At 38.0% G+C, this 12,133-nt stretch overlaps 1 protein-coding gene across 2 annotated transcripts in view; it reads left to right on the forward strand.

Annotated features, from left to right (window-relative positions):
- Rbcn-3A (Rabconnectin-3A) overlaps positions 1-12,133 on the forward strand; it is a 732,274-nt gene that overhangs the window by 64,785 nt on the left and 655,356 nt on the right. For both annotated transcript variants that reach the window (XM_067136957.2, XM_067136958.2), the window contains exons 7-10: positions 1,512-1,699; positions 1,785-1,903; positions 1,983-2,079; positions 11,981-12,086. In XM_067136957.2, coding sequence (XP_066993058.2) covers positions 1,512-1,699; positions 1,785-1,903; positions 1,983-2,079; positions 11,981-12,086 — 510 coding nt within the window. The remainder of the gene's footprint in view (positions 1-1,511; positions 1,700-1,784; positions 1,904-1,982; positions 2,080-11,980; positions 12,087-12,133) is intronic.

Raw genomic sequence — 12,133 nt, forward strand, 5'->3', positions numbered from 1 at the left:
TGTTGAATACTTTTCACATTACACATTTTCCAACAGTATGCCTTTTGCAACAACAAAAAAGAAGTCTGATAACAAAGTCTTACACATAATGAGCTTGAGTGTGGAATAGTTTGAAGCATTCAGGGACAAGAAGTGCTACAGAACACATTGGATACCACCAGCATGTTTCTTTGCAAGTTACTTTCCCATTTTCCGCTTTTCCTTTATATGCACAGGTTTTGCAAGTGCATCCAAATCACCAAAAATACCCGGCGAATGTGAATCAGTCCCTGCCTTTGAATTATCATCGCTTGCATCACTTCATTCTAAATGAATCTCCAGTCATATGAAAATCATGAAACATTAGCTAAATAAACTATGAAGTGCAAAATTACACCTGGGTGGAATATGAGAGAATAGGTTATAAGTACCTTCATCACTAACATGAAGTTCGAAATCAGGGTCTAGATCTGAATAATCTACCTCTTCTTCTGAACCACTGACAGCAAAAATCTCTTCTAAAATCTCTACAATTCTGCTTTTATTCGATGATCTAATCATGATAGCAGAAACAAAACACATCGCACAATGTAAAGAAAACTCTGAAAGTGCACGCCTCGAGCAGCTGGAAGCAAGGAGTATAGAAGCAAACTCGAGCAAAAATAAACTGCTATAAGTTTGAGAAAACAACAACAGAGGACACGAATGCACAGTATAGCTGTTATAAAAGTTCTTTAGCCGGGCTGAGTGGCTCAGACGGTTAAGGCGCTGGCCTTCTAAGCCGAACTTGGCAGGTTCAATCCTGGCTCAGTCCGGTGGTATTTGAAGGTGCTTAAATACGACAGCCTCGTGACGGTAGATTCACTGGCACGTAAAAGAACTCGTGCGGGACTAAATTCCGGCACCTCGGCGTCTCCGAAGACCATAAAAGTAGTTAGTGGGACGTAAAGCAAATAGCATTATTATTATTAAAAGTTCTTTAAAGTGGTATATATAGTTCCCGCCTGATTCTTGTTCTGACTGTGTTGACAATATAACAAATACGCGAGCCCGAGTTAGCCTCGGGCGCGTTTAGTCTGCGCTGTTATCCCACCCTGATACACACTCGGGCTCGGTCTCCAATGTGTTAAACAAGCTATTTAAGGACAGTGTGTGAAAGCTGTGTCAGTTCTTGTTGGCAGAAAGTGTCCTTGAATGCCCTCCAGCAGGCAAGGTTCGGAAACAGTAGACAGATTTTGAAACTGTCACTTACTGCGTTTTAGAAATAGGCATTAAAGATGGTTCACCTTTATCATTGTAATTTGTAATATTTTAGCATTAATTATATTGCTTACTGAGATCTAATTGCACAGTTGTTTTTAAGAATAGATTGTATGTAATCAGATTACCAATAAGTTAGTCATGATCAAAAAACTGGTTTGAAGTATTCACGATTTAAGCTTCTTATAAAATTAAGAAATCTCCCTGTGCATTGATCTGGAAGATGGTGCTTGAGAGTTCTCATTGTAATATATGTCAATTTCTTTTGATAGAACGTGCTTTCACATTAGACGCCATGCCAAGAACCAGCAGCACCAAGGTGGCTTGATGGCTGGTTCACCAATTCCTACACTTCCTTCTACATACAGTGTTCACGACTTCCATAGTTACGGGTATCATGGAACTGGTCTTACTCCTGGACTTCACTTTCATCTTGCTGCCAGTATTAATGCTGAGACAGGTAAGTATATAACTTGCATTATTGTTGCATTCTTTTCGTTTGAAGTGTTGTAAGTTGTTATACTTATTTGTTTCTCTCTTTACAGATATTCCTCTTGTTCCAAGTTTAATGACTGGAGATCCTGACCTTGAACCAAATTTTGTTCTTCATTGGCTCAATAATAAGGAAATGCATTTCTCACTGCAGGCTGAAAACATATTGCAGGTAAGTTTACTTATGTGTTGAGGTAGATTTCTATGCAACTAGAAATATTTTAAAGATTATTCATGTATTCACTCTGTAGGAGATGACTCGGAAGCACATGGAGAAAGAAGAAACGTTAGAGGGAACTCGAGATGCAGCAGAACCTCAAGAATTGGAACATGATGATCATTCTCCGAGTAAGTACTAAATCTGTCTAGAAGTAGACAACAGACACATTATTTGGCAGAATCTGTTCCACAAGACACAAAACTAATGAATAGTTAGATTTGCTTACCGAATCAATATGTCATCGTAATAAAAGAAGCCTTCAATAAGCCATTCTCCTTCATGTGAAGGAAGTCTTACAACATTTTCTCAGGATTACTGTGATACAAGATCACAATTTCATGACAACAGGAAAGCTACTGAATGATTCTGTTATAGATTCCAAATTTGCTTTGGAGTATGACCCTGTCAGTTATGGCATACTGAGCCGTAGGTAGCATTGGCTGCAGCTTTGACCAGACTGTTCTGCCATGGCTGTTTAGATACATAGCTCTAACGTAATATGCAGAACACGGAAAGGTGGGACAAAGAAAGTCTGATATTATGGCTACGTTTAAGTCTATACATGTTTAAAATCAAATGTTCAAAGAACTGTGGAGTCAAAGCAATCAAAATTAAATTAGCAAGATCACAGTGCATGCAAGGAAAAATTCAGTTCTGTGTTTGTCATTTTTTTTTTCCAGAGTTTGTTTATTAATCTATATTTACATGTCTATAACCTGAACCTGAATAAAAGTAAAATCTTATTTCTTTGTGTGACTACTGAAGACCCTTGATTTATTGTCAATATTACTACTTAGAGTACTTCCTTCAGGCCAGCAACCCATCGGAAGGACATTTGATTGCTTTCAAGTCTTGCAAAAAGAAAAATGCAAGACCGTAATGGGACACTGGCCCAATACTTGGAAGGAAGATGATGATACTATTTAGAGAAACATTACAAAATCTCAAATATTTTCTTGTTAATGTACGTTGAATAAAATATTTGTTATTGGTGTATGATCAGTATACCATATAATCCCAAATACACCAATCACTGAATAAGACTTGCACCCTGAATTTCTAACAATAACATTCAGAAGAAAAAAAGTCACATGTTTACTTACTAATTTTATTACATTTGTGCAAATGTGTTGCAAAATAAATTACTGATTTCTGACTCTTTAAAAGTACAGGAAAACTCCTCTTTTACATTCCCAAAATATTTTCCATTTTTTTGTTACTCTCATCAGTTTCCTTATGCTTTCAATGTAATTTTTACCTGCTATTTACGTATGCTTCATTTCAAATTTGCTGTAATTTATGACAATTTTATGTATGTGTGTGTGAAATGGATTCTGGACAGTAAAAATATACATTTCTGGAGGTCAACACTGCTTAAGGTGTTAACAGTATGTTTCGTTTACTGAATGGTTGGGGGACAGGTGTTAGAATTGGCCAGCACTGGATTGGTTTCAGAAACAAGTGAACACTGTGTGCACACTACTTCATTTCAGTAACAAATGAAGCTGAGCAACATTGTGCTCTCATCTTTAAATCGCTTGTCTCTCTGTTGTGGAAACTTCCATTTGCGCTTTGTGAGATAGTCTTAGATCGGTGCATGGACCGTTAGTCATATTGTTACGAATAAAAGTCCGTCTGTTTTATGATTGTAATTTATTTCAGGATGACCCAATAAACGTTCGCCCGCATGCGTGCACGCACGAACACACACACACTCTCAATTCTAATCAATCATGAATTGCCACACTTACTAATTGCTGTCTATTTACAAGTGTCTCTTCTGTACATACTCACCAGGGAGTCCCAGCCTGTTGGAATTACCTGCAGATAGCTACAATCCTTACTTTCACTTCCCAAAGTCCAGTCAACTCATACAGCAGCTGTGTGTAGACCACTGGATTTGAACACAGGACTACGGGCTACACAACACATGATGACTATTCATTGGTTTGACTCCAGAGACAGTCCAGTAATTCAGTCATATGCAGTGAACAACTAAATAGCTCAACAGTAAGCAGCAGGATGATACAGCAGTGAATATTAACACAGGTCCATTTACGCTCTCACTCACAATAGCGGCTTTCCTTGCAGACTCACGGTGATCCACTGTTCACCGATACACAAATACACAGAACACTCAGGTAGTATAGTTTTCAGTTTTACACGTCGTCTGCAGTCCAGCTATTCGCTTGATACTCCCACACACATTCCGATACCAACAGCAGCAGCTCCTAGTTCAGACCTCTGTGGGACACTGGCGACAGTACCTCTGTCACCCACAGCCCAGCCACTGAACCCCAACACAGAGTCTCACATTGACTCCACCATGGAGTCCAACACTGACTCAGTCCAGCACCAACAATGTACCTTTACAGTTGAAGTGAAGGCCTTCTGAGCATAGTTCCCTATCTCCTACTCACTCGTTAGGGTCTACAAATCTCTCAATTTCTCACATACCCATTCCATAGTCTCATTTAAATCCCCAATCACCCTCCATTCAGTGTCCTTCCTGCACAATTTTCCACTGATAACAATCTCTGCTTCCTTAAACTTCTTCCATGCTGCCATAACCAGATCCCAAAATTCCCCAACTATGTTAGTACCTGTTCGTGCTTGCCTTGCGTTATTGGTACCAATGTGGAAAATTACCACCTTCTCCTTATCCTCCTCCCTCCCTTCTGTTTTCCTCAACATCTGCCTTAACCAAATTCCTGGATAACACTACCCAGGTTCATTTCCTCCACATACTGTCCTCACAAGCCTGACAGTTGAGTCTTCCGTGACCAGAGCCTCAACCCCACCCTCATTAGATCCCCTCCACTCCTAGTCCATCTTAACTTCTCTAATGCCTACAGAACTCGCTTCCTCCTGCCTTTTCTCCCTCTCACTACCCTGTTCAACCTCCCTTGTCGTATCCTCTACTCTACGTTTCCCTTTCCTACCAGTCTCTTTTTTCTTGCCCTGCCCATCCTCTGTAATACTTCCCTGATCTCAGTTTTCCCTCTACTGAATCTACCTGCAGTGACTCATACCGATTCCTCACCGATACCTATCCTGGGCCCATTCCTTAAGGAAAACCATTAGCTCTTGTTTTCTGTGATCTTATGACATTACCCACCTGTTTTGCACAACATCTCCCCTTTCTTCCTTGCCCTTTTGCCTATTTAACTTATCCTGTACAATGATTAAGTGAGGCCTAACTTCATTCAGTTACAAGTCCAGTTATCTCCCTCAAACTAGCTATCTCTTCCTTCATCTTTCCTAGTTCCCACTCACACCCACAGTCTTTACATCTGCCTCTATCAGCAGTTCTTGTTCTCTCTTCAAAGGAATGTGAAATAATATGGAAATATCATCAGAAGTAAAATTGCATATTCTATGAATAGTAGTGATGGGAATATCGAATGTTTTAAGCTATCGGTAGACTACCGATTGTGAAGCGTGACTATCGAATGAAAACATTTTATAGTTTTCGTTCGGTTGAAATTGGTTATTAAGTAGTGAAATACGTTTTGTACTGCGGTGTTAGACTGCTAGTATCTAGAAATAAGTTATTTGCTAGTAACTACAGAGATCAAATGTTGAAATGTGGGTTGTTGTATTATACTACCAATTTTTATAGCATGTTTGTTTCATTGGTAGTGATATAAGCCGAAGTATAGAGACTAGTAACAAATGTTACACAATGTTTGAGTGAAGTCATTGGAAACTGAAATACAATGATCTATAAAATACTGTAAGATAAAAAGTCCTGATTAAAGTAATTGTGGTCATTGTGTTTAAATAAAATTCATTTTTGTGTCCCTAACCACAAGTTAATGTAAAATCATCTGTTCATAAAATAACAAATTTTAGGTAATTTCAGGTGAAGGTTAGGTTTACACCTTATTGTAATGACACTTCTTATTAAAGTAGTGAATAATGTTAACACAGTTTAACTGAAACGATAGGACTTGGATTACAGCAAAATAATTGGTGAGTGATACTAATTCTAAGCTGCGTTTACACATCCTAATTACAGATTGGTTAATTGAAACAGCAACTAAATCCTTATTAGAAAGTTCTTCTTTTTTCCTTCAAGCTATCAGAAATTAAAACTGCTTCTAAACACTGAAAGATCGAGGGCGCAAAGTATAAATTACGCTGGAGACTTGAACTACCTACTCAGAACTACACATTAAGTTATCGGAATACTGAAACCAGCTGATTTTCATTTTTGTTTTCTTGACTACACTATACCCTTTGTTCACGACCATAGCCAATGATTGTGGAGACATAATGAAAATGAGATGAGAAATAATAAACACACTTAAAACTTTAATAAATAACGTGCAGTGTCTTCCTTTTGCCTAAAAACCAGTATCGACGATGGGGATGTAAACAGGTGCTTGTTAAATGAGTACAAATTGGTCAGGGGCAATTTTTTAAATGGATTATTGTGACAGGACCCCTTTTAATGACCAAGTACTTCTTTGTTATAAAAGTACGTGAAAGCGGTCTTTATCAGGTTCTGTCAACTATAATGCATAACATTACCATGCAGCTTTGTGTTTTGATTCCACTTGTTCTGAAGGAAACACTTTTAAAGCCCTTAATATGTCTAGTGGCATTTTGAAATACATGAGTGTCTGGCCAGATTTACCAATTTGAGAAAGCAAATAGGAATTTTGGTTCTACAAATGAATAACATAGTGATGAAAGGCTATCTATTTTTCTTCGTAGGCATCAGGGAGATGTGAAATATATGTACACCTTCATATGCACCATCCATTTCTTCGATTAAAGTTCCTTATCCACCCATGGCTTGCAGTAAAACCCTCCTTTTTTAAGTTCCTTTCCTGTTATTGATTTTAGCTGGCACATTTCAGTAGATTCACTATAACCTAGTTCCCCTTTTTTGTTACATATTTATAAAGTCATTCTTCAATTTTGGGGAAACAATGCACTCTGCCTTTGGGAAGTTCTACAATCACAGTTACATATTAATAACATTTCCTTGTTTTTCTTCTCCTGCCAATCTCGAATACATGATTCATCAATATATTTTCTTCCAGTTGATGCTTCTTCATTGAGTCTTTACATCTACCTCTATCAGCAGTTCTTGTTCTCTCTTCAAAGGAATGTGAAATAATATGGAAATATCATCAGAAGTAAAATTGCATATTCTATGAATAGTAGTGATGGGAATATTGAATGTTTTAAGCTGTCGGTAGACTACCGATTGTGAAGCGTGACTATCGAATGAAAACATTTTATAGTTATAGCAAATAGGAATTTTGGTTCTACAAATGAATAACATAGTGATGAAAGGCTATCTATTTTTCTTCGTAGTACTACGTGGTTTCAGAACCGCAGATGTGAGCAGTGGAGCTGCGCTTCAGCCGCACAACATGAAACCACTGTTGCCATACTGATGGTCATTCGGAACAAAGTATAATTAGACCACAGTATGAAAGGCTTGAATATGACCCGCACTCTATTTTCAGAAGCAATATTTTTGTAAAAGTTGCGCGAGTGGTATTCAGGATTATGTGGCAATTTCAGTTAGTAAACATGTATCTTTATACACAGATTCTCCCTCTATTATATATAAGACTACTACTCAAACACCAAAACAGGCCTCCCTTTACATCAGCAACAACATCGTCCAACAAATATCTTCCATCAAATATCTTGGAACTCTAGCGAACCAGCATTGTGTTTAAAATGTGAAAACTTATCCAGGATTGGACAAGCAAAAAATATGTTCAATACCATGAAGACCTTATTCACCAGCCGAGAACTCAACCTCCAGCTCAGAGTTCGAATGCTACGTTACGTCTTTCCTGTCCTTCTGTATGTTTTCGAAGGGTGGACGCTCAGCCCTTTATTGGAGAAGCGGATTAAATCTTTTGAAATTTACTTATACAGAAGAATACTCCAAATATCTTGGGTATAAAAGAAGACAAATGAAGAAATCCTCAACATCTTGAACAAGAATAAAGAGCTTCTCATAACCAAAGCTCAGCTACCTCGGGCACATCATGAGAGGTGAACGATGTGAACTTCTCCGACTGATCATTCAAGGGAAGATTGATGGGAAAAGATCTGCGGGAAGACGGAGAAATTCCTGGCTGAAAGACTTGCGGCGGTGGTATGGAAATATGTCTATAGAAATCTTCCATGCTGCCGCTTCGCGTGTAATCATAATCAATTGGATCACCAACCTTCGGAGGGAGGTGGCGTCATAAGAAGAAGACTACTCATTCATTATTATTTTTAGGGAAAAATCATATGCCATAAGGATGTTTACGAGTATTCCAAGTTTGTATTGTTCGGTTTATACTGTAAAGATGTCTGTGTGTATAGCTCACAAATCCAGGGCAAAGTACGTCACAAGCAGCCGTAGGCCGTAACTGCCATGTTTGCTGCAACCTCCTCATAGCGGCTATTTTCCTTGACAGGCCTGCTTTAGAAGTAACATAGTTTAACCTCTCCCAAAGAGAACACATGTCTGCTCCAGACTTCTACTATTGTAAAAGTCATCCTCTGAAAGTTCTCTTCACTTTAAATACCAACATAGAAACCAAAATCTATTTTGCCTAAATGTTGACATAGTTTTTATATACATGTTTACCCTATGTTAACTTGTCTTCAGACACATTCCTAGCTAGGAATAAAGTAGGTCAAATTCGAGAGTCTGAACAAAATCTAGCTTTGATTATCATTTATAATTAAGGCATGGTCGATTTTATTCAGCTATTGTACCTGCTACAGTTACAGATTGAAACTCTAGCATTAGTGTGCATTTGTGCTAGCATAAAATAAACCAGTAATTATCAATAGTCTTAACACGTAAGAGGATATGGTTGTATGAATAGCGGTTTCACAATAACCTTCTAATAAATGAAGATTTTTTTTTTTTTTTTACAAATTTTATTAACCAAGTAAACCACACTTCCTTCCTGTAAAGTTGGCCAGTTAACATGATTTTGGAGTTCATTAGGCCTATATGTGAATAATATGTTTTAATACTATAATTTTTTGCTTTATCTGAAGAGCTGTAATTTATATGAGGATATATTTAGTGTTCAAGGGTACTGAGTTGATAAAATGTTGATCTTCCAAGAAAAAAGGTACTTGAGTTTTCAAAAATATAATTACATTTTTTGATACAAATGTTGGCATTTTAATTTTTTTTCTTAATCGGATGAGTTTATACATATCAGTGACACCTACTGAAACTGTTAAAGATCGAGTCAGCCTTTGGACTGTGGATTCATGTATTTTAGTATAGAGTATGAATGAATGAATGAATAAATAAATAGATAAATAAATAAATGAATAAATAAATAAAGCTGAAACTGAACAATGAAGCATGCCCCATAGGTTTAGCAGAGTAAACGACCTTCTAAATTCAAACGTTATTAAGTGACTCGCAAGCTGTGTTGAATCCGACAAATAATAAATATAATCTGAATCCAATAGCTGTAGCTATTAGAAACACAGCTCAACAAAGTCCGCACATCTGTTTTGATTGGATTCACGGTCATTGTGGAATATCTGGAAACGAGAAGGCTGATCTTCTGGCAAAAGCAGCGGCTACATCTAATTTGGAAATTTCTTATGACAAAACGGCACCTAGCTACGCTAAAAAAATCAAAGAAGCACATAATCCATCAATGGAACATCATTTGGACTTCTTCCACTAGAGGCCAAGTCACCAGAGAAATATTCTTCCCTGAGGTTTTCAACTGCCTGCAAAGTAACGTGTTGGTGCCAAACTTTGAAATTACTTAATTTTTGACTGGTCATGACAAATTTGGTTATTATTTTCGATTCGGAATCAATCGTCCTGATGGCCATGTATGTGTTTGCGGATCCTCACAAACAGTGGACCACCTACTGTTTGAATGTGCTGCATTTGAAAGAAGGCATGACTTGAACTCTCATTTGAATTATTGCAACATTGCATTATCAACACCCCTGTATCATTTAAGAAGCCATGCTGTTACAAATATTTTATTAACTTCTTTCACTTTATTTTCCGTCAATTAGATACATGAATTCATTTTCATTGTAAAAGTGAATATGTATTTTAACTATAACCCTAGTATACTATGTAAAATGGGGTTCCAGACTGCTTTGGATATTCAATAATAATAATAATAATAATAATAATAAATTCAAAGGAACCCAGGGAGAAACTGCATTTCGAACCTCAGAATGTTATTAAGTCAGGCTTTCTCCCCCGAACAAAGGAGGAGATCCAGAAAGCCATTTCAGAATTTAAATCTAACAAAGCAGCAGGTGAGGATGGAATCGTAGCAGAGCTCTGGAAATACACTGATGAGGAGTCAATTCAAAGTATTCACAAAATCATACTACTATCTGGGTGACAGAAACATTACCTAGTGACTGGACCTCAGCTATCATCCACCCGTCACACAAAAAAGGTGAAAACTCAGATCTCAACAACTGCAAAGGGATTTCTGTTGTATCAGTGACGTACGAGATACTCTCCAAAGTATTACTTACAAGAGTAGAGGCTCAACTAGACTCCTGCATTGGAGAATACTAGGCTGGGTTTCGAAAGTCAAGGTCATGCACTGAACAGATCCTGAACCTCAAAACCATCATCACTTACAAAAACCTAAGCACCTCACCTTATGCAGCAACATTTGTTGACTTCCAGAAGGCCTACAGTTCAGTAAATAGTCACTCTTCCAGACACTTGCTGAATTGGGACTAGATAAGAAAACCTTGAATCTTGTGAAAGCAACTCTTACCAACACTACAGCCAGAGTCAAGTTCAGAGGGGAACTGTCCCAGAGCTTTTGAGATCAGAACAGGTGTTAGACAAGGGAATGGCCTATCTCCAGTCCTCTTTAACTGCCTACTCGACAAAGTCATTCGTGAGTGGACGAAAATGCTAAAGGATGATTCTGGATTTAGGCTAGAAGAAAGACAAGTTAACAGTGAACTGTTTAGCCTTCGTAGACGACCTTACACTCCTGGCATCCAGTGTGAAGGAAGCTCTCTCGACCACATTGCAGCTAAAGAAGGGTTGAAGATTGCCATCAACAAAACACTGTTTATCACCAACATCAGAGATGCATCCAAATCAATCCCACTGGGAGACAAAGCAACACAAGACTAACTCCTTCATATACCTAGGTGAATGGATAACCCTAAACATGAATGAAGATCAGACCACGAACAGCAGATGCATCAAATGGAAAGCATCTACCACCTATGTAAAAGTGTGTACAAATCCAAATCCCTCTCCATTAACCTCACAAACAGGCATTACAGTACTGTAGTGAGAGTCAGTACTATACGCCTCAGAATGCCTAAACATGGTAAGAAAGGGGCAATTCAGAAAACTGGAGCTGAAGGAAAGGATTTTCCTGAGAAAAATCATGGGCCTTATTAAAGGAGGAGAAAAGTACAAAATCAGGCACAACAATGAACTGTACCTCAATTGGAGAACATAACATCTATGAGGAAGAGGAGATGGAACTTCTATGGTCATGTTGTGAGAATGGACAATCAGAGGCTCACCTCCAGAATCTTCCACACCATCTCTAGAGGGAAAGCAGCTAATGCCAAGTGGGCAAGATTCATCAGAAAAGACCTTCAACAGTTGGACATTGTTCCCAGTGAAATCTATGACAGGAATAGATACAGAACATTGATCAGAATATCAAACTCTCTCTAATCACTAACAGAAAAATCAGTACGTCCGGGAGGAGGTGTGAAATGGACTCCGGAGCGAAATGACGTTCACAATGCAAGAACAAAGGGGTACTGGTCTAAGAAGAAAGCTACTAGAGATAAGAACCACGTGGTCCATAGCAGGCCCAAATGGAACCAAAAAAAAAAAGTAAATAAGTAAATAAAAAGTAAATAAAAGGAGAAGAGTTTGATATTGTTTCTTGTGGGTTTCTAGAGGTAGTTAGTCAGGAATATTGGTATTACAGTTTTCTTCTTTGTGAGTATGCAATATGTTTGTTGGTATTGATTCTTGATTCATCTTGCATTTTCTAGGAAAACGCCAGGGGAAATTTGGGAAATCACAGTCACAAGATGAAAGCAGTGAAGAACATCACAGTAGCTTTCCTTCAAGTGGTCCACACAGTCACCAGTCTCTTAGGTGAGAATCCATCTATTGTAATGTATGTCTGGTCCACACAGTTACCA

This window comes from Anabrus simplex, chromosome 1 (genome assembly GCF_040414725.1).
Source record: "Anabrus simplex isolate iqAnaSimp1 chromosome 1, ASM4041472v1, whole genome shotgun sequence".
NCBI classification, from domain to species: domain Eukaryota; kingdom Metazoa; phylum Arthropoda; class Insecta; order Orthoptera; family Tettigoniidae; genus Anabrus; species Anabrus simplex.